This window comes from Harpia harpyja, chromosome 10 (genome assembly GCF_026419915.1).
Source record: "Harpia harpyja isolate bHarHar1 chromosome 10, bHarHar1 primary haplotype, whole genome shotgun sequence".
In the NCBI taxonomy this organism is placed as follows: Eukaryota; Metazoa; Chordata; class Aves; order Accipitriformes; family Accipitridae; genus Harpia; species Harpia harpyja.
Window position 1 is genome coordinate 23,172,846 of NC_068949.1, and position 12,823 is coordinate 23,185,668.

The 12,823-nt window shown below is 38.6% G+C and overlaps 1 protein-coding gene across 9 annotated transcripts in view; it reads left to right on the plus strand.

Annotated features, from left to right (window-relative positions):
• USP54 (ubiquitin specific peptidase 54) overlaps window positions 1-12,823 on the plus strand; it is a 106,271-nt gene that overhangs the window by 74,108 nt on the left and 19,340 nt on the right. For 8 of the 9 annotated variants that reach the window (XM_052798582.1, XM_052798581.1, XM_052798580.1 and 5 more), the window contains 6 exons: window positions 775-921; window positions 2,318-2,467; window positions 3,775-3,943; window positions 7,242-7,412; window positions 11,494-11,625; window positions 11,986-12,366. In XM_052798582.1, coding sequence (XP_052654542.1) covers window positions 775-921; window positions 2,318-2,467; window positions 3,775-3,943; window positions 7,242-7,412; window positions 11,494-11,625; window positions 11,986-12,366 — 1,150 coding nt within the window. The remainder of the gene's footprint in view (window positions 1-774; window positions 922-2,317; window positions 2,468-3,774; window positions 3,944-7,241; window positions 7,413-11,493; window positions 11,626-11,985; window positions 12,367-12,823) is intronic. The other variant, XM_052798578.1, reaches the window with a different exon arrangement.

A 12,823-nucleotide genomic window follows, 5' to 3' on the forward strand; every position in this document is an offset into this window, starting at 1 on the left:
GCTTTAAAGATGCCCACAGTTCTAAAAGGTGATGGATTAGAAGGACCACTGAGAAATGTCTTAGCTTCACAAGCAAGCTTATCTCTGAGAAGTACTCTGGCTAGAGAGTGAGGGGAGACTGGCCAGTCAATAAGCACTGGTAGTTATTTAAAAAATAAAAAATGGGAGGAGGAAGGGAAACAGGAAATAAGAGGTGAAGAACTGGTATGGGTTAGTAAAGCACCTCTTACTCTCATGATCTTCCAGCTGCTGCTCTCATATTTATATGAATACTGACCTAACTATCCTGTCTAAGATGAGATGCTTGAGGTACCCTGTGGAACAGCCACCCAATTTTACAGCAGAGCAGCACCTTGAAGCTCATGTAAAGCACCAGTCTCTGTAAATATCATTTTTAATCTGAGATTCTGATCAAAAGAAAGTGAGCTTTCCCTCCAATTCCTAAGAATGTTTTGGGGATCTTTCATGTATGCTTGCTTATCTTTTTTTAAGCAAGCCTGCTTTTGCGCTATACCTTTTAATCATTATCAGTAGTATGAGGAAGAATCAGCAATGTTCACTTTAAAGCTTGTGAATACCAAATAGTCTTGATAACACTCCTCATCTGTGACATAAGCAGCTCATATCTTGACACTGAGCATATTACATCTGCTGTGTTTCACCACCACCTCTTTGGAAGCTGTACTTTTGAAACTTACACTTGTTAGTGTCTTGCCCTAACATTATAATAAGAGAAGGATTATATTCAATGTTTTGTTTTATTTAAATCCTCAGAGTAACTGTGGGGAAAAGATCCGTATTCGTCGTGTGCTGATGAACTCTCCACAGATCATCACCATTGGCTTGGTTTGGGACTCAGACCACTCTGATCTGGCTGAGGATGTGATTCACAGCCTGGGCACTTGCCTTAAACTGGGAGATGTGAGTTTTTTGTATTTTGACACTACCTACAAACACAGTCTTTCTCATGGTAGTCTATAGTAGTGGATCAAGAAAAATAAAAAGTCACCATCTTTACCTTTTCGGTGTCCATGAATAGAGGGCAGATCCAAGGATGTGACCTCTTTCAGAATGCTTCACAAAACCTGTGAAAGTACTAGTGTAATTGCATATTCTTGAATTTCTGAAATGACTGAAAATGAAAAATTACTCCAGAAAACAAAGCTTGTCTAAATCAAAAAATATTTTCAAGTGCAAGGAAATTTTGGATTGGGGTTTGTGCTATTTTGATGAAAATACATATGCACTCTTTCATTTTGAAGAACAGAAGTTTGTTTCTATTTCTTTTGAAGACAAAATGTATTTTGGGGTTCTGTTTGTTTGCTTTTGTTTTAACTTCTTTAAATCCTCTTTTCATTGAAGTGTGTGGTTGTAACACTTAAGAGTTATTTATAACTGAGCAGTCGCTGGGAGATGGTGGCTGGCACTGTGTGATTGAATGATAGATTAAATTAATTAGTGTTTGGGATCCAGAGGTTTGTCCCCTAGAGAATTCGCTTATTCTAGATCAGCTGATGCTTTGGAGCTGAATTATTGGTATACCAAATTGTAGCGATGTCTTACTGTAGCATTGAGGTATTACATTAAAATAATGAAAATACATATACACACATATATAAAAAAAGCATTGGTCAGTGCACAGTGTACCAAAATCAGTGCGAGTTAATGGAAATGTGGTTATGAAACAGTGTGGTCCTTGCATAGTAAAGCACTAACACACTAAAAAAATGAGTTCTGTGTGTTTTTAGATAAAACCTGATCAGTTAAATAGAAAACAGGTTTTTTTTCTGTGTGCTGAATTCTTTCGGCCTGCTGATGCCTTCAGTTCATCTTTTATGTGGTGTTGTCATAAACTTGTCTTTGCTTAAGTCAGAATAAATGCCAGCTGTTCACTGTCAGAACCACTTTGTTTCTACAAAGCAGAGAGGAATGAATGTTTTAAACAGTATGTGATATAATCAGCAAGCATGACACAAAGAATGCAAATTTTCAGAATAGAACCACACTTCAAATTCTGAAGAGGTATTATAGCATTGTTGTAAATGTCCTCCTTAAAGTACAGCCACAGTCTCTGAGACTGACTTGATTCTTGAGCATCTGGTGAGTTGGTAGGAGTCCGTTCCTAGCCTGTGTCAGTGAGTTTGCTTATACATTAGTTAATTACTTAAGTATTTATTGCCTTGTTTTCTCCGTCTTTTGAAGTAAAAACCTGACACCTTTCTGTAGTACTTTGAGGTCTTCAAACATAAAGTAGTCTGTAAAATTCTGGGCATTTTATTAATTTCTCCTTTCATTTTTCTTACCTCCCTTCTTGAAGCTCTTCTTCAGAGTAACTGATGACAGAGCAAAACACTCAGAGCTGTATTTAGTGGGAATGATCTGTTATTATGGAAAACACTATTCTACCTTCTTCTTCCAAACTAAAATCCGCAAGTGGATGTACTTTGATGATGCTCATGTCAAAGAGGTGAGAAAATAATGTTTAGAAAAATAATCTGTTAGAAATTTGTTAGCTACTTTTGTGTAGATCCATACTGTTTTCTACAGATTTTGAGAAATTTTGGCTACTTTTCCACTCAAGATCCATAAGTCTGTTGCTCCTTTTTCTGAGCGAAGTAAAGCATTCTCAAAAAAGCATACCAGAAAACTCAGAAGCCCTGTTTGTAGTTCTGTTGGCTGCCAGTCTTGCTTTTATGCTGTTGTTTGAAAACCTACAGTTTGCTTGTGCACACAGCTAATGTACATCTCTTTCCCTTGCTGACATGCAGTATAGCTATTTACTGCCTGCTTTTTGTGTTCTTTGTTGAAGTATCTAGATGTCAGTCTTCCCTCGTGGTTGCTGCCAACGACAAATTTTCTGCTTCTTTTGTTAGTGCTTCCCCCCCCCCCCCCCCCCCCCTTTTCACCAAGTGTGAGGTCCTTGACATTAAAGATACCAGTTCTGTGGTCTTGGCACACCGTTATTACATCCCATTAATTTGGCATTATTTCACACCACTGTCCTTTTATTCCTTCTGGTCATGGAAGCACAAAGATGAGAGAGGAAAATTTTCTCCTGTAGTCATGTCAAGCACAGTCTCAAAGGGAAAACTCTAATCCTTGCATTTGTTCAGTCACATTTCTCTGCAGCAGAACTTTGCCAAGGATAGGTGCTGCAGTGCGTTAGTAGAATGCTCGTGTATGGAGCAAATTTATTGGAATAGATGTTCAATGTATTAGGTGAAACCTGTATTAGTACATGGGGAAGATTTTTGAGATTAATATATCAATCATTGCCTGGCCTATCAAAATGCTTGCAAAGGTTCTGTAACAGCAGAAATATTCACACACCAAAGTGTTTAGCTTTGACCTGAATTTGCTGTCATGCTGTTGATGTCTTTTATTGTTTATTTTGTTTATGCTGATGGATGGATGAAGAAATTTTGTTAATTTTTTTTTTTTTTGGACTGATGCAAAGTTAGAACATTTCAGAGGATGAAAAGCTTTTTATGGGGGAAAAAAAGTCTGAAAGGGAAGGATTATATTTGCAGTCATATTTTTCGCAGGAATTGTAATTTGTTTAGCCATAAGATGGTGAATACCTTGATTTTAGTTGGGTTGGTTCCAGAGCTTTCTTGGTGAGTCTAGTTCAATGCTGGATATAGAAGGAGTTAAAGAATGTCAGTGGAAAATCAAACTCTGAAAGAAGCATGAGGGAAAAAAGAGAGCTTATTATAGAAAATGATGACAGAAAACCTTTCTTGTGTGTTTTTTTAATTATTGTTGTTAATTCAGATTGGTCCAAAATGGAAAGATGTTGTGACAAAGTGCATTAAGGGTCACTATCAGCCTTTGCTGCTGCTGTATGCAGATCCAAGAGGAACTCCAGTGTCAACACAAGACTTGCCCCCTCAAGTGGATTTACAGCAGTATAGCAGGACTTGCTATGATAGTGAAGACTCGGGTAAGCAGTCTGGACTATATGCTTTACACCTTTATGCTATAATGTTGCATGTAAAATTGTTCTTCTGTTTTGGGTGTGTTTTTGTTAGCTGGAGTCCTTATTGCTTGTCAAAGCTGATCTAGGATTCTGAAGAGAACTACCAGTGTTTCACCTTTGAACTTCTCTCTCATTCCAAGACTCTGTTGATTGTTTGGGTAGTAATCTTTTCCAAAAAGGTTTGGAGAAAGAAACTGGGTGGGGATGTGGGATGTGTGTGTGAAGGACCTGTTGTGGCATGGGCGTAGAGAGGAACAATAACTGATGACTTCAATGACTTAAGTTCATAAATCCATCAGCAGTTCTAACAGGAAGGGAACAAGACCAGAGATGCACGAACACATAAAAATTAAAGGAAGCAGCAGAATTAAACTCGGGAGGGAAATTAGGGAAAAGAAATATTAAGGAAAAGTCATAAATGAGTCCTTTGCTAGGATAGTGAATGTATGTGGGGGGAAGGGGAAGAAATACCATTTAATTAAAAATAGACAGAATCAGTGCAGCTTCTCTTCAGCCTTTGGGTTGTCTTTTACTCAGATAAAGCAGCGCAAGAGATACAAACTGATTTGTGGGAGACTGAAGGGGAAGGGATTGGCAAAGGCTTATGCCCATAGATCATGTTTACCTCTTCATTTTTCATGGTCTGTTTTGCATCAAAAAAGATCTACAGCTGTAGATATGTAGCACTTAACATCTCAGAGGCCTTCAACATGTTGCTACTTCCTGAATTCTTTGTATTAATGGTAGTCCGTTGAATTAGAAAGGTATGTCCAAATAAGGTGCTTCAGAGGTTAGAACTTGGTCTGCTCAAGATATCAGTAGTCGTCTGAACAGGCTGTTGGTTTAATGAAGTTCTGGGTAGTGTTGGATATTTAATCACACCATTGGAGGTTGTGGCCTGATTTAAAGAGGAATAGATAAATTCTGAGAAAGATGTGCAGTTGCAATCGAGATAGGGTGAAAATAAAAAATGGGTCTAAGTTTATGGTGCAATGGCTTTGCAAAATAAAATTGTTTCTATTTTTGGATGTTTGCAGAGAATATCCTGAATTGGAGATGAGTTTATAAGTTGCCAAGAACAGCAAGGCGAGACTAAAACCAGAAATACAACCTTTCTTCCAGGATTCTAGCCTATTTATAAAACTGTAATTCCAAGAATATTTTATGGTTTTCCTGGCCAGTAGCTAACTTTATGCTTCCTGGTCAATGAATCTGCAGAGAACATCTGCTGTCTCCTTATTTATGTGTTGACAATCTACCAGTAATGAAATAAATCTCCAACTCTTCTTAAAAATAAATGCGAATAAAAACACTGGCAAGATGACCTTCACTTCTCAGTTGACAAGATGCCTTCCAATTTATAAACCTATCTTCCTCTTCTGAAAAAGATGGGAAGTCTGGAGGAGGAAGAAGAGGGCCTTCAGTGCTATATATCAGTTGTGAGCACTTCTACAAGCTTCAGGGTAATACACGCTGTAAATTTGCCTTGCTGTTCTGCTGGTTGATCTCCAGGAAACACATAGATAACCCTTCTGCTCATTGTCTCTGCGGTATCTAATATTGTGTTCTAAAATTACTTCAGGAAGCTGAATTAAAAAATATATATATAAAAAGGTGTTTCCTTTCAGATACAATTCAGAAGGCTATAGTGAGTAACCTGCTCTTTCATTTCAAAAACACTTGGTGAGTCCTCAAGGCTTACTCCTGTATTCTGCAGTGTTCAACGTTGATACCAAGCTCTTGAGAGAATTTGTGAGATTAGTGTAAGTTGAAGTGCCAGCAGAAATCATACCTTATACATTTTCCTGTCAAATATAAGTGAATTATTTTCTAGCCTTGTTGATATCCAGAGTTTTCTTCCCTAATATACCTTTTTCAGAATGGCCTTTTTGTCTCTCACTAAGTGTAACTACAGCTTCTGGATTCCTCAGTGTTATCAGATATCCACAGCCCATAATTCAGAAATGAACAGAGATTGCTTATTCTTAAGCTGTTAATCACAATATTGTACCTGAACTTTTGTCAGGGGAATCTGATAAATGCATCTAATCACATCAAGATCTGATACTACAAATTATGGAGGAAGGATTGTCAAAGATGCTGCTACGAAATGTTGTGAAGCTAAGTGCAAACAACTCCTCTTAATGTTTTTGATTTTCTGTTGAATAAAGACTTCAGTTTACAAATTGTTTTCTAGTACTCAGTTCTGCAGCACTGATTCTGGTTGCCTACATTCACCTTTCTTTCTGTGACTGTTATCTCCTTAACAGCTGTATTCTATATTTCTTTAGACGAATAAGATTTTTAACCAGTAAGGAGGTGGGGGGAAGTTTCTGATTTCAAAAGTTGTTAGGCATTCTTAAATAGGACATCAGCTACAGGACTTGCTCTCGCTGAAAATGTGAATTGCCCTCAGGCTGAGTGTTTGCAATTAAGCTGAAGAACTACTTCTTTAATTTCTTCTTTATTCTTTAACTTGTCCCCTGAGAAACGAGTACAAAATTAATATCCTGTATATTCAGGAGTGTATACATCGCATATATAAAATGGCCAACAGTCTTCAAACTGTTCAAATTTTTACTTTTATGTACTGAAAGTGGTGGGAGAAGGTTGTCTTTTTCTCCTCTTTTAATGAGTTTAGTACTGTACTGAAGTTGAATCATGATGCTTCATCCTTCTTAATATTCCACTTGTGCAGGGGATCAATGCTAGCTTCTTGACAAGGAGCAGGTTACTTTGCTTTAGATAATACAATTTCAGTATAAAGTTTTACTAGATAAGCTTTTGATTCATAATAGATTAAATATGTTAATTATTATAACTTGTGATGTTCTTGTTACCCTTATTAATATTTTGCACTTGACTAATTTTTTAACTTTGACTTCCCCTGAAGCAGTGTATTTCATGTTTTAATTACACTTGACAGTGTCAAAAACTAATGAAAAATAATTTGAGTGTGGTACTAATGTGTACTTTCAGTCCAGTGGGTGTAGTTTAATTTTGCATGTTAAAAGGATTTGATAAATTTGGAGTTATCAAAGAGAAAGAAATAAAGGTTTGCAGAAGGAATGACACACTCTCCCCCTCCAAAGGAGAGGACCTTTCCCATAAGCTCTGGCATCCTTGAATCTGAGTTTGTATGTTTTGTACTCTGTTTTTCTGTTAACTTCTGTGTAGTTTCCTCTGTTTTCTTTTTTTAGCCTCTCATGACTTATTATAAAAGCCCAGAAAGATTGCAATTTGATATTGCTTCCTTCCCTAGGGAGAGAACCTTCCATCTCGAGTGATACCAGGACAGATTCCTCTACAGACAGCTATCCTTATAAACAGGCGCACCATGAGTCTGTGGTCAGTCACTTCTCCTCTGACTCGCAGGGGACAGTCATCTACAATGTGGAGAATGATGCAGCTTCACAAAGCAGCAGGGACACAGGTAGCAGATACCATTATATCTGTGTGATCACTGTTATTAAATATGATGACTGCAGTGGAGTCCAGTGAAAAATCTGTCTATATAAAACCTAAAACAGAATAGCGAACAGTGTTTAGTATCCTAAATGTTTTTGGTTTGTAATGAACCGTTGGCATTCACAAAAAATAAGTGTAATTTTAAACGTCTTGTTGACTTCTGTAGACTTGTATCTAGCCAGACAAACATTTACAGACATGTTTTCTGTTATCCACAATCCTACCTGCTCTCTTTGTTACATAATTCAGTAAGTTGGAGTCTGTACATTGCCATTTTACGGTTTGGTAAGTGTTGTGTGTGCTACTTACTCATCTACAGGCAGTTACTTCATTTCAGGAGTTGTAGCTGTCTGGGAAAGGTGTTTCATCACCAGAATCTCTCATACCTGGGCACTAAGGACTTTCTATGTAAGTGGGTGTTGGTAGTATTTACTGCACCAGGACGGAGCATAAGATTATTTCCTGCCTGTGCCATGGAAGCAAGTGAAGTGAGAATCTGCAGTGAGAAGGCAATGTGTATATATGTTCCTTTGGGCAGCTGAACAGTCAGCCTGAACACTCTTTAGTTGAAAAGAGGTTAACTGGAAGTCTGAAGGCTTAGATCTCATCTATTATTCATGCCCAGTGACCCTAGTTAGCATGTTTCTGCATACAGTAACTTCTAACATCACTTCTGAAAAAGTAGTGCATGAGTTAAGGTGAGACTTCTCAAGCATCAGAAATATGACCTGCTACGTCTGTTTGAAAAGTTACTTTATTGTGCCTTAAATAGACTTTCTAAGAAGATATGAGTTGAATCAGCAACTGTTTGTTGCACCAGAGTGTCAACAGCTATCCTACCGCTTTGTCCTTTTAGTTGCAAAATAGTTGCTCTCTTGTATTCTGATGATATATACGTACTTGGTTCATTTGAAACAATCTATGGTACAAATATTTTTTTCACATCAAATTCCAAAAAGGTGTTTCAAGTTGGTTTTCTGTAGTAGTCTTTGATTCTTCATCAGAGGTCCAAGTAAGTGTAATACATGGTTTTAGATAGCCCAACAGTACTTTTAATGTTTTAGCAAATACTTAATGCTGTAGGTTCCAGCCATAGTCCTAGGTAGAGTGTGAGAAAGAACGGAAGGTTGGAGTGGAATTTGAGTAATGAGGAAACAAAATTTATGTTGATCTTCAGAGTACGAAGATGACAAAATTGAAAATGCTGGTGGAATATTGTTTATATAGTCTGCAAAAGTGGCACAGGATTTATTGGATTAGGTTCCTCCTTGCAAAACTTGCCATGCGGAAGTCAGCAGAAGAGGGAGGGTAGGGGGATGGTTGCAAACATGTAAGCATGAAGTTCAGCATGTAACCTTTTGTTCTGTCATTTTTAGTGACTTTGTCCTTTTCTTTTTCTTTCTTCTCCTACTGATTCTATCCTATGTTATTCCCTTCAGCTTAGCCCATCTCTCCATGTAAATTCAGTTGTCCTCATCTTCCCTGATTCAGCCTTAGCTATAGTCAGTCTGTCTCCTTAGCTAGCCACCTGTCTGGGCATTTCCCCTTTTTTTTACCTACCCAAAACCTTTCCAAAAAAGTCAGTCTGCCAACTCATACAACTGCTCAATCATCAAATGCTGATCCGTGGGGCTATAAAGAAGCCATCCACATTGACCTGTCAACTGAATCGTTCTGGGCAAGAGCAGGATTCTTCATTTAATGGCCATTTAGCCATTACTCCAGCCCAGAAAATTACGGATCCTATCCCACATCGTCCTCTGGGGAAGGACCACCATTGGGTCATACGACCTCAGGCATCTGGGTACTTCAGAATGGGGGCATGAAGAGCGGCTGCATAAGCCCTCTTTTGCTCCTTCCAACCTGTGCTGCTGAGAAAACTGTGCGTATTCTGGCTGCCCTATACATGCAGCTGAGATTTCAGTGGGAGGGAGTAGGGGGCATTCTGTCTTAACCTGTTTGATTTATTCTCTTCTCTAACATATTCTTAGACGTGCACACAATCCCTACAAAACCAAACTTTTCCTTTGAATATCACTGTTTGCTTATGAAGCCATCCCATCTCTGGAGGATGAGGTTTTTAAGTGATACATTCAGCAAGGGACACCTTTTAAGTGTATGATTGGGCACTCAGACAGAAATCCTGGCTTGTTATTTCAGTGAATTAAAAAAAAAAGAATTTGAAGTGTTAGCTAATATTCTTGGGGTTGTAATTCCTATATTAATACATTATGTTGGATTTAGTCTTTGTTCCAGAGGGACCAAGACAACAAAGCCTGTGTCCTGCAAACTTTTGTTTCTTGGCATCTCCTCCATGGCTATTAAAAGTCCAGTGACAATAGGACTAAATTTGCAATTTATGAAAGGAGGAGAAAGTATTTATGCAGAGCTAGCAACCTTCATTCCACAAGGCTAAATTGGGCTCTGATTAGTCTAGGCAGACCCTAAGCTAGCTCCAGTAGCGCTAAATATCTTTAAATAGTTTCTGTTACAGTACTTGAAGGATGCTAACCAAGCACTCTCTGTCAGGTTAAAAGAACTTTCGGGGGAAAAATGTTTAACTAGAGAAGTTGTACACTCTGAAGTGAAACATAAGCCTCTTGTATCTTCTGTCTTGAGGGTATATATACAAGGTATAAGATAATACTGTACTTTCAGTACCTAAAAGATGTGTGACAGTCCATGCTGTGAAGGCAAAAAAAATTCTCCCAAAGCACTGACTCATGCTCAGTCACCTAAATGCTGCACTTCTTCTGTCTTCACTGCCAACATTTCTCTTTTACTTCCTTAATTTCTTTTCTTTTATATAATCTGCTTGTTTCTAAAGAATTTGGCTACAAAATCACTCTCCACTTTGCAGATTAATAGAAATGCAACTCTTGTGTAGCTTGCTTTTTGTTTGGATTCCTTACCGCGCATTTATTACAGTATCTTTGTAGCAGTTGTAGTTGAAGTGAATTATTTTTTAACTGTTGAATGTACAACTTTATGTGTAAAATCTGCTTTAAATGTTGTTGATTTTTATGTTAATTTCTAGAGAAGGGGGAAGGCTTAGAACAGCCAGCTATGTAGTCTGGGGTCTGTTAATCCACTATTGGGTAGTAGGGATTTTCCTTTCCTGTCATCCTGTGCAGGTGAAAGTTGGTGATATAAAGGCTAGAGAAAAGTCTTTGTAGCTTATTCATAAATTCCCTTCTTATCTTGCATCTCTGTTTGGGACTACTCACGTGAGTAAAGCCATGCGTGTGTTTGTGCTTGCAGGTTTAGGACTGTGAATGTGTGAGAATGATAAAATTAAGAAAAGGCAAAAGTCAAATACTCTTAATTCACATTTGATATGAGGAAATGGGGAATAAATTGTGTGCAAGAGAAAATATTAGTGCTCAGACACATGAGCTGTATTAAGGGAACGTTGTCATGTGTCAGCTGATCCATGTTGATGGTTTGTGTGTATGCTCTTAGCTTGTGGCAGATGTGAATTAGCTGACTTAGTCCTTGAGAGCCAACTGGGGCTTCTTCACTGTACACTAAGCCAACTCAGATTACTTAGTATTTGCTACAAGTGAAGAGAGTGCAAATGGATAATTAGTGCAGAGCAGCTGATGACGTGCAGTAATTATTATTACATGGTAACTTTTTCATGTGTTTGAGTCTTCATTCAACAGAGTAATGTCAAGCAAGCTGTCCTCAGGATTTTCGTGTTCATGGCTGTTAAAACTGAAAAAGTATTCAGACAGCAAGAAAGTGGTGTCCTTTAGACTATTAGAAGATTAGGCAGAGTCAACTTTTTCCTCTTCCTGTGGATGAGCTCTCATAAACCAGATTCCTTGTAGGGGCTGTATTGCTCTTTTATGACCTTAAAAACAGAACACCCTCCCCAAGACAAAACCAAAAACTTCTGGATACAAAAACTTACCCAAACATGCCAGTGAGTGTTGGAGTGTCTGTAGCTCCTAAGGATCAGGAGAACCCTGCTGCTTTTAGCACACAAGACCACTCGGTCTGAAGGCTCTTGTCATCTCTACTGTGTTATTCTGTTCTTCCAGGGCACCTGACTGACAGTGAGTGCAATCAGAGGCATGTTTCCAAAAAGGGCTCGCTGGCAGACCGCAAAAGGAGTTCTAGCCGGTCTCGGCGAAAAGGAGATGAGGCTCAGTCATCAGGATACCATAGTGAAGGCAAGAGATGTTACTTTATTTCAAATATCAGTATCTCTTTCTGCATGTTTTTAAGATCCTCAGTGTGTACATGCATTTCACTCCTTGTTTCTTACATCTGTGTCTGTATTTTGTCCTGTCTTTCCTTTTTTTTTATTTGGGGGCTGTTGGTTGGGTTTGGGTTTTTTGGGGGGGGTGGTGTTTGTTTGGTTTTTTTTTTTTTGGTTGGGTTTGGGTTTTTTTTTTTTTATTTTGTTGTGGGGAGCCGGGGGGGGGTGTTTTGTCTTTTACTTTTCAAAGTCCACATGAAGATGCTGCAAGTAGGGCTGCTGGTTTAATCTGAAGTTATTTTTGTGGTTTTGCTGTCTCTGTAAACTGCAGGAGAAACCTTGAAGGAGAAACAAGCCCCCAGAACTGCCCCCAAACCATCCAGCAGCACCAGCAGGCTGAGGGAATTTAAAGAGACAGTGAGCAATATGATCCACAGCAGACCACAGCAGATTTCGCAAACCATCCAGAATTCTCCTCGTGGAGGGAGTAGTGTGGATCAGGCAGAAACACGACCCTCAAAAAGCCTCTCTGCACACTCTCGAGACTGGGAAGTGGAGAGTACCAGCAGTGAGTCTAAATCCAGTTCGTCTAGCAGGTACCGGCCAACCTGGAGACCCAAAAGAGAGTCTCTGAATATAGACAGCATCTTCAGTAAAGACAAGAGGAAACATTGTGGCTACACTCAGCTTAGCCCCTTCTCTGAAGAAGCAGGTAAGAATTTGAGGAGAAAGATTTATTTCAGAATGTGTGGAATTTATTATATTCCACTATCCAATTTTGCTTAAGTAGGAAAGTGAAATTTTGAACGTGGCATTTAGGTCAGTGGTGAGTCTTGTCCTTGAAGGCTAGTTTCTGCGTAGATGTTCATGTTGCATGTATGATACTTCTGTTTGCTTTGTATGTGCTAAATTTCACATGTAAGGAAATAATAAGGGAAACATTACTGTCTGCGCTGCTTAAATGGACACAGAGCTAGCCTGGTAAGTATCTGAAAGTTCATCCCTTGGAATGGCCATTTGCATTGGTCTGTTTTTTTTTTCTCTGGCTCATCGTGATATTTTTGCATGATGGTTCAGACTATGGTGCAGTGAGTACCTCGTGTATCAGTGCTGAGTTCTTGTTGTGAGGATAAGAGCCTGGCAGCCAGTGATGATTTATCTGGGACCAT